The 15,000-nt window shown below is 49.0% G+C and overlaps 1 protein-coding gene across 1 annotated transcript in view; it reads right to left on the reverse strand.

Annotated features, from left to right (window-relative positions):
- Positions 1-15,000, reverse strand: part of LOC135562556 (protocadherin Fat 3) — a gene marked incomplete at its 5' end in the record, with an annotated part of 349,011 nt that overhangs the window by 48,108 nt on the left and 285,903 nt on the right. Inside the window, 2 exon segments of the mRNA XM_065005063.1 lie at positions 7,521-7,652; positions 7,783-8,218. Coding sequence (XP_064861135.1) covers positions 7,521-7,652; positions 7,783-8,218 — 568 coding nt within the window.

Consider the following 15,000-nt stretch of genomic DNA (forward strand, 5'->3'; position numbering starts at 1 on the left):
CCTTGTCCTTTTTTAGCAACACTGTAATGCGAGCTGTGTGCATTGAGTCTGGGAGAACTCCGTTTTTGCAAAAATCCTCCAGCATTGGCATGAAGATAGGGCTGAGCTGGGGCCAAAAAGCTTTATAGAACTCTCTGGGGAATCCATCTGGGCCTGGGTACTTATTAGGTGGCATGGAGGTAATTGCCTCCAGGATCTCCTCAGGAGTGAAGGGGGAGTTGAGATCTTCCTGGTCGGTCTCTGATAGTTTAGGTAGCGAGATTCCCTCTAGGAAAGAGTGGAGTTCTGCCTCCGTGTGTTTTCTCTCAGAGGTATATAGTTTGCAGTAAAAATCATGAAAAGTTAAATTGATCTTTTTTGGGTCATATGTGACCTCGTCCTCTGCTGTTCGGATAGCCATGATTGTACGCTCTGACTGCTCCTTTTTAAATTGGTAAGCAAGCAATCTACTGGGCCTATTGCTGTACTCATGGTATTTCTGTTTAGTAAAGAAAACTTTTTTTTTTATCTCCCGAGTGTAGTCCAAATTCAGTTTGGCTTTGGCTGCTTTAAGATGACTCCAGGAAGTGCTGTCTAGGGATTGTTTATGTATTTTTTCACAGCATTCCAGCTCCCTCTCAAGATCTAGCCTGTGTGCTTCCATTGCTTTTTCTTAGAGGAAGCATATGCAATTAGATGACCTCTTAGTGTGGCTTTAGCAGCGTCCCACATTGTGGCCGGAGAAACAGGGGAATCTTTATTGTCTTGTGTGTAGTTGTCTATCCATGTAGTTACTAATGTATGGAACTCGTCATTTGATAGCATGGAGGTGTTGAATTTCCAGCTCTTTGACCTCGGGATGTTTTTGCAGAGGTCAAAGCGGAGGTGGACAAAGGCGTGATCTGAAAGTGCTATGGGTCCGATTGTACAAGTGGCTGAATTTATGAAACTCTTTGGGATAAAAATGTAATCTATACGGGAGTAGGTGTTATGGACATTAGAGTAGTATGTATAGTCCATAGATGAGCTATTATTCTCTCTCCAGATATCTATCAGCCCCATCTCTTTAGTAAGAGAGTTCAACATCTTTGCAGATCTAGGATTTGTGGTGGGGACTTGAGATGATTTGTCTAGGGTTGGGTTAAGGGTACAATTAAAATCTCCGGCCACCACACCAAAGGAGACACAATGCTCATTGAACAGGGTTATAATTTTTGACATGAAGGCAGGAGTATCTGTGTTAGGGGCGTATATGTTTAATATAGTAATTGGTTGACCATATAGTGACCTAGTTATCAAAATAAATCTCCCCTCCGGATCAGATATGTTTTTGTCTATTATGAATGGAACATTTTTATGGATAAGTATGGCTGTGCCTCTACTGTTTGATTTGAAAGATGAGAAATACACCTGTCCCACCCAAGCTCTGCGGAGTTTGGCATGTTCAGCATCACAGAGGTGTGTCTCTTGTAATAGCGCAATGTCTGCTTTTTCCTTTTTTAGAGCACATAGTATCTTTTTCCGTTTTATTGCATGCCCTAGACCATGGCAGTTCCATGTCAATAGATTTAAGGTACTAGTCATCGTCATCGAGCAGTAATCGAACTTTAGTGCAATTTTTTTTCGCTGGGTAAAAGTGGATAGTAATTACAGCTGCGTTCACATAAAAGGAAAATAAATGGTGTACATAAAATAATAATCTCTGAACACCCCAGCCGAGTTCCCAAACAACTCGACACATCCCGTTGGATCTATTACCCCCCCCGCTCAGTCTCAATTCTGTGTTCCGAATAAAACAAAAACCGGGAACAGTTAGCAACACACGTCTCCCTCTCCCCACCAAAGAAATGCCTCATCCTCTCCACCCCGCATTGAGTAAATAACACAGTTGCCCTCGTCCAGACCTCAGTAAAAGAGGTGAGAAAAATAAAATCAATAGCCCAGCCTACATATACCTCCCCCAAGGGACATAGGGAACCCCAGGTAATAATAGCAACAACAACAAAAAAAACAGGGAAATAAAAGTAGGCTGAAACATTAGTAGGCCTAGGTTAGGCTATACAGCCCATCCCTCTCAGTTAAAGGAAAATAAATATAAATTGGACGGCTGTAATGACATTTAGGGGGTGGGTCTCTGGATATCGGCTATATGTCGTCTTACCTCCTTTAGTAATGGCATTAATCGCATTTAGTCATTGGTCTGTTTCTCATTGGCCAGGATTGTCTTTCAAAAAACGTTTTGCCTCTTCGGGAGTTTTGAAGTGTCTCAGGGCTCCTTGGTGAAGAATCCTGAGCTCGTTTGGGTATTTGAATCCCCTGAAGATGCCTCGGTCAATGGAGTATTTCTTCACTTCGTCAAATTCTCGGCGCTTTCGGCGTATTCCAGCTGACAGGTCCTGGTGTAAAGCGAGTTTGGCGTTTCCCACTGTGATGGTGTTGTTTTTCGCCGCCTGTAGGACTCGTTCCTTGTCGGTGAATCTCAGGAAACGTATGGTGATTGGGCGCAGTGGTTGTCTGGCTGCTGGTGGGGGCCTCAGTGCTCGGTGAGCTCTCTCGAGTTCTATGGGCCTGTCGGTGGGCAGGTGGAGCCACTCGGGAAGTTTGTCTTGCAGGTAGCGGATCAGTGGCATGTTTCCCTCTTCTTTTTCGCCCAGATTGAATAGAACACAATTATTCCTTCGCCCCCTGTTTTCCAGGTCCTCTGTTTTCTCTTCCAGATGCTCGATTTTCTTTTTAGCATATGCTATTGTTTCCATGGCATCTGTCAATAAGTTTTCCATGGATAGGATTCGCCCTCTGCCTCGTCCAGGCGCCCGCGTTTATGGTTATCTTGTTGTTGATGTCAGGCAATGCGTTTTCCAGGATTGTCACCTTGCCCCCTATCGCACTGAGCTGAGAGTTAATGGCATCTAATTTGGTGTTTAGTTCTGTACGTTGGGATCTCAACTCAGAGAGGATGTCTTCGACAGAGTGCGAGGTTGGCATTCGTTGTGCCTCGTGGGGGAGCGGGTTCTCTTGCTCCTGGCTAATGGCGCTAGTTTTTTCTGAAGCTAGCTTCTTCTTGGAGGCTTTTTCCGTCGCTAATACTCGAGTCCGGGTAAAAATGTCACCTGTAGTGTCGCCTTTTGTAGCCGCCATGACTTTTTCTTACTAAAGCTAAATGAGTGTGAACTTGGAATGGAGGTAAGATTAGGAATTGGAAACTACTTGTGCGGAGCTCTTAGTTCACGCGGCCATCTCGTTCAAGGGTCACTTGATCCCCCAAGTGTACTGTTAGCTAGCTAACATTAGCTGGCTGGCTCCCTAGCTAACGTTACGTGTAAGACGTTATTATTCATATCCCAGAACCGTTTGTTTTGCTAGTTAGAGCCTAATGTTAGCTAGCTAACATTGAATCTGGTTGGTTAGCTCCCAGCAGATTCATGCAGGGTAGTAACGACATGATTTGGCACTATGTTCATTATTGTTTAACTAGCTAACGTTAGCTGGCTGGCTCGTTAGGTAATGTTAGGTGACGTGTGTGATCTTACACGTTGTTTACCTAGCTAGGGTGATTGTTTACGCAGCTAGGTTCATTGATTACCCAGCTAGGGTCATTGTTTACCCAGCTAGGGTCATTGTTTACCTAGCTAGGGTCATTGTTTACCTAGCTAGGGTCATTGTTTGCCTAGCTAGGGTCATTGTTTACCCAGCTAGGGTCATTGTTTACCTAGCTAGGGTCATTGTTTACCTAGCTAGGGTCATTGTTTACCTAGCTAGGGTCATTGTTTACCCAGCTAGGGTCATTGTTTACCTAGCTAGGGTGATTGTTTACGCAGCTAGGTTCATTGATTACCCAGCTAGGGTCATTGTTTACCCAGCTAGGGTCATTGTTTACCTAGCTAGGGTCATTGTTTACCTAGCTAGGGTCATTGTTTGCCTAGCTAGGGTCATTGTTTACCCAGCTAGGGTCATTGTTTACCTAGCTAGGGTCATTGTTTACCTAGCTAGGGTCATTGTTTACCTAGCTAGGGTCATTGTTTACCCAGCTAGGGTCATTGTTTACCTAGGTAGGGTCATTGTTTACCTAGCTAGGGTCATTGTTTGCCTAGCTAGGGTCATTGTTTACCTAGCTAGGGTCATTGTTTACCTAGCTAGGGTCATTGTTTACCCAGCTAGGGTCATTGTTTGCCTAGCTAGGGTCATTGTTTACCTAGCTAGGGTCATTGTTTGCCTAAGGTAAAGTGCACAACACCCGTTGAATATGGCCGCTGTCAGTAAACGTCAGCAAAAAAGCGTAATGAAATTGTTGCTAGCAGAGCTGGTTAGGCTGTTTTCATGTCATCCAGAGGTAAACAAATCATCATCCAGAGTATCAACTGTGTGCTCTGAACGCTCTGAGAGCGAAACGAGATGGTCGGGGCTAGGGAGTCAACTGTGTGCTCTGAACGCGCTGAGAGCGAAACGAGATGGGCGGGGCTAGGGAGTCAACTGTGTGCTCTGAACGCGCTGAGAGCGAAACGAGATGGGCGGGGCTAGGGAGTCAACTGTGTGCTCTGAACGCTCTGAGAGGGAAACGAGATGGTCAGGGCTAGGGAGTCAACTGTGTGCTCTGAACGCTCTGAGAGCGAAACGAGATGGGCGGGGCTAGGGAGTCAACTGTGTGCTCTGAACGCTCTGAGAGGGAAACGAGATGGTCGGGGCTAGGGAGTCAACTGTGTGCTCTGAACGCTCTGAGAGGGAAACGAGATGGGCGGGGCTAGGGAGTCAACTGTGTGCTCTGAACGCTCTGAGAGCGAAACGAGATGGGCGGGGCTAGGGAGTCAACTGTGTGCTCTGAACGCTCTGAGAGCGAAACGAGATGGGCGGGGCTAGGGAGTCAACTGTGTGCTCTGAACGCTCTGAGAGGGAAACGAGATGGGCGGGGCTAGGGAGTCAACTGTGTGCTCTGAACGCTCTGAGAGGGAAACGAGATGGTCGGGGCTAGGGAGTCAACTGTGTGCTCTGAACGCTCTGAGAGGGAAACGAGATGGTCGGGGCTAGGGAGTCAACTGTGTGCTCTGAACGCCCTGAGAGCGAAACGAGATGGTCGGGGCTAGGGAGTCAACTGTGTGCTCTGAACGCTCTGAGAGGGAAACGAGATGGTCGGGGCTAGGGAGTCAACTGTGTGCTCTGAACGCTCTGAGAGCGAAACGAGATGGTCGGGGCTAGGGAGTCAACTGTGTGCTCTGAACGCTCTGAGAGGGAAACGAGATGGGCGGGGCTAGGGAGTCACCTGTGTGCTCTGAACGCTCTGAGAGCGAAACGAGATGGGCGGGGCTAAAGGATTAAGAGGGTCTGAACGATGCTGAATGGGCGAGGCTAAAGGCTTAAGAGGGTGTGAACGATGCTGAATGGGCGTGGCTTAAGAGGGTGTGAACAATGCTGAATGGGTGGGGCTAAAGGCTTAAGAGGGTGTGAACGATGCTGAATGGGTGGAGACAAAGAAGAGCTCTTCACTAGATACCAAAACAAAACAAGATATACCATTTTGTACCTCTGAGTCTCCACTTTTATCCAATGTAAAAAACACAATATCAAATTTTGCTACATACGAATCCAGGTTCTGAGTCACATTGCTGTTTTTAATTTTAATTTTTTTTCATATTTCATTATAGGGTATTGTGTATAGTTTGATGAGTACATTTTATTATTTAATACATTTTAGAATACGTCTGTAACGTAACAAAATGTGGAAAAAGTCAAAGGGTCTGAATACTTTCCCATTGCACTCAATGTCTCCAGGAACAGGGTTGGAGTTAAAACCTACAGGAGGGTAGATCTCCAGGAACAGGGTTGGAGTTAAAGCCTACAGGAGGGTAGATCTCCAGGAACAGGGTTGGAGTAAAAACCTACAGGAGGGTAGATCTCCAGGAACAGGGTTGGAGTAAAAACCTACAGGAGGATCTCTCTCCAGGAACAGGGTTGGAATTAAAACCTACAGGAGGGTCTTTCTCCAGGAACAGGGTTGGAGTTAAAACCTACAGGAGAGTAGATCTCCAGGAACAGGGTTGGAGTTAAAACCTACAGGAGGGTCTCTCCCCAGGAACAGGGTTGGAATTCTCCAGTCTCTCTCCAGGAACAGGGTTGGAGTTAAAACCTACAGGAGGGTCTCTCTCCAGGAACAGGGTTGTCTCTCTCCAGGAGTTAAAACCTACAGGAGGGTATCTCTCCAGGAGGAGTTCTCTCTCCAGGAACAGGGTTGGAGTTAAAACCTACAGGAGGGTCTCTCTCCAGGAACAGGGTTGGAGTTAAAACCTACAGGAGGGTCTCTCTCCAGGAGGGTTAAAACCTACAGGAGGGTCTCTCTCCAGGAACAGGGTTGGAGTTAAAACCTACAGGAGGGTCTCTCCAGGAACAGGGTTGGTGTTAAAACCCAGGAGGGTCTCTCCAGGAACAGGGGAAGGGTCTCTCTCCAGGAACAGGGTTGGAGTTAAAACCTACTCTCTCCAGGAACAGGGTTGGAGTTAAAACCTACAGGAGGTAGATCCTCCAGGAACAGGGTTGGAGTTAAAACCTACAGGAGGGTATCTCTCCAGGAACAGGGTTGGAGTTAAAACCTACAGGAGGTCTCTCCAGGAACAGGGTTGGAGTTAAAACCTACAGGAGGGTCAGGAGGGTATCTCTCCAGGAACAGGGTTGGAGTTAAAACCTACAGGAGGGTCTCTCTCCAGGAACAGGGTTGGAGTTAAAACCTACAGGAGGGTCTCCAGGAACAGGGGTTGGAGTTAAAACCTACAGGAGGGTCTCTCTCCAGGAACAGGGTTGGAGTTAAAACCTACAGGAGGGTCTCTCTCCAGGAACAGGGTTGGTGTTCAAACCTACAGGAGGGTATCTCTCCAGGAACAGGGTTGGAGTTAAAACCTACAGGAGGGTATCTCTCCAGGAACAGGGGTTTCCAGGGAGTTAAAACCTATCTCTCCAGGAACAGGGTTGGAGTTAAAACCTCTCTCTCCAGGAACAGGGTTGGAGTTAAAAAACCTCCAGGAACAGGGGTTAAAACCTACAGGGGTCTCTCTCCAGGAACAGGGTTGGAGTTAAAACCTACAGGAGGGTCTCTCTCCAGGAACAGGGTTGGTGTTCAAACCTACAGGAGGGTATCTCTCCAGGAACAGGGTTGGAGTTAAAACCTACAGGAGGGTCTCTCTCCAGGAACAGGGTTGGAGTTAAAACCTACAGGAGGGTATCTCTCCAGGAACAGGGTTGGAGTTAAAACCTACAGGAGGGTCTCTCTCCAGGAACAGGGTTGGAGTCAGGAGGGTCTCTCCAGGAACAGGGTTGGAGTTAAAACCTACAGGAGGGTCTCTCTCCAGGAACAGGGTTGGAGTTAAAACCTACAGGAGGGTCCAGGAACAGGGTTGGAGTTAAAACCTACAGGAGGGTCTCTCTCCAGGAACAGGGTTGGAGTTAAAACCTACAGGAGGGTCTCTCTCCAGGAACAGGGTTGGAGTTAAAACCTACAGGAGGGTAGGGGAGGGTAGGGCTTCCTCCTTCCAATCCCTTCATATAAATAATATTATCACCTGCACACTGGTCCATCCTGTCAGGCAGACACTGGCAGACAGAGGGCGCTGTGGGGCTGGAACGAACACACTGCATGTCTATAGGACAGGATTGTCCCTCACACTGCTCCTCTACGGGGTTGGGACAGGTACCTCCTAGGAGGAGGGGGGGGGGTAACGAGAGACATAATAGAGGGAGGAGAAAGGACAGTGGGGGTTAGAAATATAGCAGGGGGAGGGCTGAAATGATCAAATGATGAAAATAGGCTGCGTGTGTACTGACCTGGGCAGGTGCACGTCTCCATGCGGCTGTATCGTGGGCTGATGAAGCTGACTGTCGGGGTGCTGTAGGTGACCATCGCTCCACCCTCCACCACCAGGGCCTGCTCGCACACTCTGTCCCCGCAGTCGAGCTCCCCCGAGCAGGCTGGTGCCAGCACCTCCGCCCCGGCCAGGACACCCTGGAGCTGCCCTCTCTGGCCTCCTGTAGCCGACTCCCCTCCCTGTCCTCTCCCTTCCCCTCTCCACCCTGCCTCCCCCATCCTGAGGATCAGCTCCTGTGAGGTTAGGTAGCCTCCACCCTCTCCTTCCCCCTCTGGTCTCTCCATGGCCAGGAGTAGGTCGATGCCCTCTGACATCGGCTGCACACCGAGAATGTGCACAGGGTCCTGTTGTTGCTCAAGCGACGACGAACCCCAGCCGACTACGCCACGCAGCCTCTTTTTTTAAAGATAAAAACTTTATTAGTCATAAACTTTATTAGTCAAAAATACTTTATTCGTCAAAAAAAACTTTATTAGTCAAAAAAACTTTATTAGTCAAAAAAAACTTTATTAGTCAAACATACAATGTCATTAACGAAACAACAAAGTTAGTAATACTTTTCTAAGTAGTTTTTCTCTTCCCTTCCAGGACAGAAAACAGATACAGAACACAAACCAGGAGAGGTTGGAGAAACAATCCTAATCCTAACCCCTGATATTAACCCTAACCCCTGATATTAACCCTAACCCCTGGTACCAACCCCTGATATTAACCGTATCCCCTGGTACTAAACCTAACCCCTGGTACTAACCCCTGGTACTAACCCTAACCCCTGGTACTAACCCCTGGTACTAACCCTAACCCCTGGTACTAACCCCTGGTACTAAACCTAACCCCTGGTACTAACCCTAACCCCTGGTACTAAACCTAACCCCTGGTACTAACCCCTGGTACTAAACCTAACCCCTGGTACTAACCCCTGGTACTAAACCTAACCCCTGGTACTAACCCTAACCCCTGGTACTAAACCTAACCCCTGGTACTAACCCCTGGTACTAAACTAACCCTAATAACCCCTGGTACCCTGGTACTAACCCCTGGTACTAAACCCCTGGTACTAACCTAAAACCTAACCCCTGGTATAACCCCTGGTACCCCTGGTACCAACCTAAACCCCTGGTACTAACCCTAACCCCTGGTACTAACCCTAACCCCTGGTACTAAATAACCTAACCTGGTACTAACCCTAACCCCTGGTACTAACCCCTAACCCCTGGTACTAACCCCTGGTACTAACCCTGGTACTAACCCTAACCCCTGGTACTAACCCCTGGTACTAAACCTAACCCTGGTACTAACCCTAACCCCTGGGTACTAACCCCTGGTAAACCTAACCCCTAGTACTAACCCTGGTAACCCCTGGTACTAACCCTAACCCCTGGTACTAAAACCCCCTAACCCCTGGTACTAACCCTAACCCCTGGTACTAACCCCCTAACCCCTGGTACCTAACCCCTGGTACTAACCCTAAACCCTGGTACTAACCCTAACCCCTGGTACTAATCCTAACCCCTGGTACTAAACCCTAACAGGTACTAACCCCCTGGTACCTAACCCCTGGTACTAACCCTATCCCCTGGTACTAACCCCTGGTACTAACCATAACCCCTGGTACCAACCCCTGGTACTAACCCTAACCCCTGGTACTAACCCTGGTACTAACCCTATCCCCTGGTACTAACCCCTGGTACTAACCCTAACCCCTGGTACCAACCGCTGGTACTAACCCTAACCCCTGGTACTAAACCTAACCCCTGGTACTAACCATAACCCCTGGTATTAATCCCTGGTACTAAACCTAACCCCTGGTACTAACCCTAACCCCTGGTACTAACCCCTGGTACTAACCCCTGGTACTAACCCTAACCCCTGGTACTAACCCCTGGTACTAACCCTAACCCTGGTACTAACCCTGGTACTAACCCTAACCCCTGGTACTAACCCTAACCCCTGGTACTAAACCTAACCCCTGGTACTAACCCTAACCCCTGGTACTAAACCTAACCCCTGGTACTAAACCTAACCCCTGATATTAACCCTAACCCCTGGTACTAACCCCTGGTACTAAACCTAACCCCTGGTACTAACCCTAACCCCTGGTACTAAACCTAACCCCTGGTACTAACCCCTGGTACTAAAAACCCTAACCCCTGGTACTAAACCTAACCCCTGGTACTAACCCCTGGTACTAAACCTAACCCCTGGTACTAACCCTAACCCCTGGTACTAACCCCTGGTACTAAACCTAACCCCTGGTACTAACCCTAACCCCTGGTACTAAACCTAACCCCTGGTACTAACCCCTGGTACTAAACCTAATCCCTGGTACTAACCCTAACCCCTGGTACTAAACCTAACCCCTGGTACTAACCCTAACCCCTGGTACTAACCCCTGGTACTAACCCCTGGTACTAAACCTAATCCCTGGTACTAACCCCTGGTACTAACCCTAACCCCTGATACTAACCCCAACCCTGGTACTAAACCTAACCCCTGGTACTAAACTAACCCCTGGTACTAAACCCCTGGTACTAACCCCTGGTACTAACCATAACCCCTGGTACCAACCCCTGGTACTAACCCCCCTGGTACTAACCCCTAACCCTGGTACTAAACCCTAACCCTGGTACTAACCCTAACCCCTGGTACTAACCCTAACCCTGGTACTAACCTAACCCCTGGTACTAACCCCTAACCCCTGGTACTAACCCTAACCCCTGGTACTAAACCCCTAACCCTGGTAAACTACCCCTGGTACTAACCCTAACCCTGGTACTAACCCCTGGTACTAACCCTAACCCCTGGTACTAACCCTAACCCCTGGTACTAACCCCTGGTACTAACCCTAACCCCTGGTACTAAAACCCTGGTACTAACCCTAACCCCTGGTACTAAACCCCCTGGTACTAACCCCTGGTACTAAACCTAACCCCTGGTACTACTAAACCTAACCCTGGTACTAAACCTAACCCCTGGTACTAACCCTAACCCCTGGTACTAACCCTGGTAACCCCTGGTACTAAACCTAACCCTGGTACTAACCCTAACCCTGGTACTAAATAACCCCTGGTACTAACCCCTGGTACTAAACCTAACCCCTTGTACTAACCCCTGGTACTAAACCTAACCCCTGGTACTAACCCTAACCCCTGGTACTAACCCCTGGTACTAAACCTAACCCCTGGTACTAACCCTAACCCCTGGTACTAAACCTAACCCCTGGTACTAACCCTGGTACTAAACCCTGGTACTAACCCTGGTACTAAACCTAACCCCTGGTACTAACCCTAACCCCTGGTACTAACCCCTGGTACTAACCCCTGGTACTAAACCTAATCCCTGGTACTAACCCCTGGTACTAACCCTAACCCCTGATACTAACCCCAACCCTGGTACTAAACCTAACCCCTGGTACTAACCCCTGGTACTAAACCTAAACCCTGGTACCAACCCTAACCCCTTGTACTAACCCCTGGTACTAACCCTAACCCCTTGTACTAACCCTAACCCCTGGTACCAACTAACCCCCAACCCTAACCCTGGTACTAACCCCTGGTACTAACCCTAACCCCTGGTAACTAAGCCTAACCCCTGGTACTAACCCCTGGTACTAACCCTAACCCCTGGTACTAACCCTAACCCCTGGTACTAACCCCTGGTACTAACCCTAACCCCTGGTACTAACCCCTGGTACTAACCCTAACCCCTGGTACTAAACCTTGTACTAACCCTAACCCCTGGTACTAACCCTAAACCCTGGTACTAACCCTAACCCCTGGTACTAATCCTAACCCCTGGTACTAAACCTAACCCCAGGTACTAAACCTAACCCCTGGTACTAAACCTAACCCCTGGTACTAACCCTATCCCCTGGTACTAACCCCTGGTACTAACCATAACCCCTGGTACCAACCCCTGGTACTAACCCTAACCCCTGGTACTAACCCCTGGTACTAAACCCTGGTACTAACCCTAACCCCTGGTACCAACCGCTGGTACTAACCCTAACCCCTGGTACTAAACCTAACCCCTGGTACTAACCATAACCCCTGGTATTAATCCCTGGTACTAAACCTAACCCCTGGTACTAACCCTAACCCCTGGTACTAACCCCTGGTACTAACCCCTGGTACTAAACCTAAACCCTGGTATTAATCCCTGGTACTAACCCTAACCCCTGGTACTAACCCCTGGTACTAACCCTAACCCCTGGTACTAACCCCTGGTACTAACCCTAACCCCTGGTACTAACCCCTGGTACTAACCCTAACCCCTGGTACTAAACCTAACCCCTGGTACTAACCCTAACCCCTGGTACTAAACCTAACCCCTGGTACTAACCCCTGGTACTAAACCTAACCCCTGGTACTAAACCTAACCCCTGGTACTAACCCTAACCCCTGATATTAACCCTAACCCCTGGTACTAACCCCAGGTACTAACCCTAACCCCTGGTACTAAACCTAACCCCAGGTACTAAACCTAACCCCTGGTACTAAACCTAACCCCTGGTACTAACCCCTGGTACTAAACCTAACCCCAGGTACTAACCCCAACCCCTGGTACTAAACCTAACCCCTGGTACTAAACCTAACCCCTGGTACTAAACCTAACCCCTGGTACTAAACCTAACCCCTGGTTCTAACCCCTGGTACTAACCCTAACCCCTGGTACTAACCCCTGGTACTAACCCCTGGTACTAACCCTAACCCCTGGTACTAACCCTAACCCCTGGTACTAAACCTAACCCCTGGTACTAACCCCTGGTACTAACCCCTGGTACTAACCCTAACCCCTTGTACTAACCCTAACCCCTGGTACTAACCCTAACCCCTTGTACTAAACCTAACCCTGGTACTAAACCTAACCCCTGGTACTAACCCCTGGTACTAACCCCTGGTACTAAACCTAACCCCTGGTACTAACCCTAACCCCTAAACCCCTGGTACTAACCCTAACCCCTGGTACTAACCCCTGGTACTAACCCTAACCCCTTGTACTAACCCTAACCCCTGGTACTAACCCCTGGTACTAAACCTAACCCCTGGTACTAACCCCTGGTACTAACCCCTGGTACTAACCCTAACCCCTGGTACTAACCCTAACCCCTGGTACTAAACCTAACCCCTGATACTAACCCCTGGTACTAACCCCTGGTACTAAACCTAACCCCTGGTACTAACCCCAGGTAATAAACCTAACCCCTGGTACTAAACCTAACCCCAGGTACTAAACCTAACCCCTGGTACTAACCCTAACCCCTGGTACTAAACCTAACCCCTGATATTAACCCTAACCCCTGGTACTAACCCTAACCCCTGGTACTAAACCTAACCCCTGGTACTAACCCTAACTCCTGGCACTAACCCTAACCCCTGGTTCTAACCCCTGGTACTAAACCTAACCCCTGGTTCTAACCCCTGGTACTAACCCTAAACCCTGGTACTAAACCTAACCCCTGGTACTAACCCTAACCCCTGGCACTAACCCCTGGTACTAAACCTAACCCCTGGTACTAACCCCAGGTACTAAACCTAACCCCTGGTACTAAACCTAACCCCAGGTACTAACCCTAACCCCTGGTACTAACCCTAACCCCTGGTACTAACCCCAGGTACTAACCCTAACCCCTGGTACTAACCCTAACCCCTTGTACTAACCCTAACCCCTGGTACTAACCCCTGGTACTAACCCTAACCCCTGGTACTAACCCCTGGTACTAACCCTAACCCCTGGTACTAACCCTAACCCCTGGTACTAACCCTAGCCCCTGGTACTAACCCTAACCCCTGCTACCAACCCTAACCCCTGGTACTAACCCTAACCCCTGGTACTAACCCTAACCCCTGGTACTAAACCTAACCCCTGGTACTAAACCTAACCCCTGGTACTAACACCGGGTACTAACCCTAACCCCTGGTACTAACACCTGGTACTAACCCTAACCCCTGGTACTAACCCCTGGTACTAACCCTAACCCCTGGTACTAACCCCTGGTACTAACCCCAGGTACTAACCCTAACCCCTGGTACTAACCCTAACCCCTGGTACTAACCCTAACCCCTGGTACTAACCCCTGGTACTAAACCTAATCCCTGGTACTAACCCTATCCCCTGGTACTAACCCTAACCCCTGGTACTAACCCCTGGTACTAACCCTAACCCCTGGTACTAACCCCTGGTACTAACCCTAACCCCTGGTACTAACCCCTGGTAATAACCCTAACCCCTGGTACTAACCCCTGGCACTAACCGTAACCCCTGGTACTAACCCCTGGTACTAACCCCTGGTACTAACCCTAACCCCTGGTACTAACCCTAACCCCTGGTACTAACCCCTGGTACTAAACCTAATCCCTGGTACTAACCCCTGGTACTAACCCTAACCCCTGGTACTAACCCTAACCCCTGGTACTAACCCCTGGTACTAACCCTAACCGCTGGTACTAACTGCTGGTACTAACCCCTGGTACTAAACCTAACCCCTGGTACCAACCCTAACCCTGGTACTAACCCCTGGTACTAACCCTAACCCCTGGTACTAACCCTAACCCCTGGTACTAACCCCTGGTACTAACCCCAGGTACTAACCCTAACCCCTGGTACTAACCCTAACCCCTGGTACTAACCCCAGGTACTAACCCTAACCCCTGGTACCAACCCTAACCCCTGGTACTAACCCCTGGTACTAACCATAACCCCTGGTACTAACCATAACCCCTGGTACTAACCCCTGGTACTAACACTAACCCCTGGTACTAACCCCAGGTACTAACCCTAACCCCTGGTACCAACCCTAACCCCTGGTACTAACCCCTGGTACTAACCATAACCCCTGGTACTAACCCTAACCCCTGGTACTAACCCTAACCCCTGATATTAACCCTAACCCCTGGTACTAACCCTAGCCCCTGGTACTAACCCCTGGTACTAACCCCTGGTACTAACCCTAACCCCTGGTACTAACCCTAACCCCTGGTACCAACCCCTGGTACTAACCCCTGGTACTAACCCCTGGTACTAACCCTAACCCCTGGTACTAACCCCAGGTACTAACCCTAACCCCTGGTACTAAACCTAACCCCAGGTACTAAACCTAACCCCTGGTTCTAACCCCTGGTACTAACCCTAACCCCTGGTACTAACCCTAACCCCTGGTACCAACCCTAACCCATGG

The sequence above is a fragment of the Oncorhynchus nerka genome, linkage group LG19, assembly GCF_034236695.1.
Source record: "Oncorhynchus nerka isolate Pitt River linkage group LG19, Oner_Uvic_2.0, whole genome shotgun sequence".
NCBI classification, from domain to species: Eukaryota; Metazoa; Chordata; class Actinopteri; order Salmoniformes; family Salmonidae; genus Oncorhynchus; species Oncorhynchus nerka.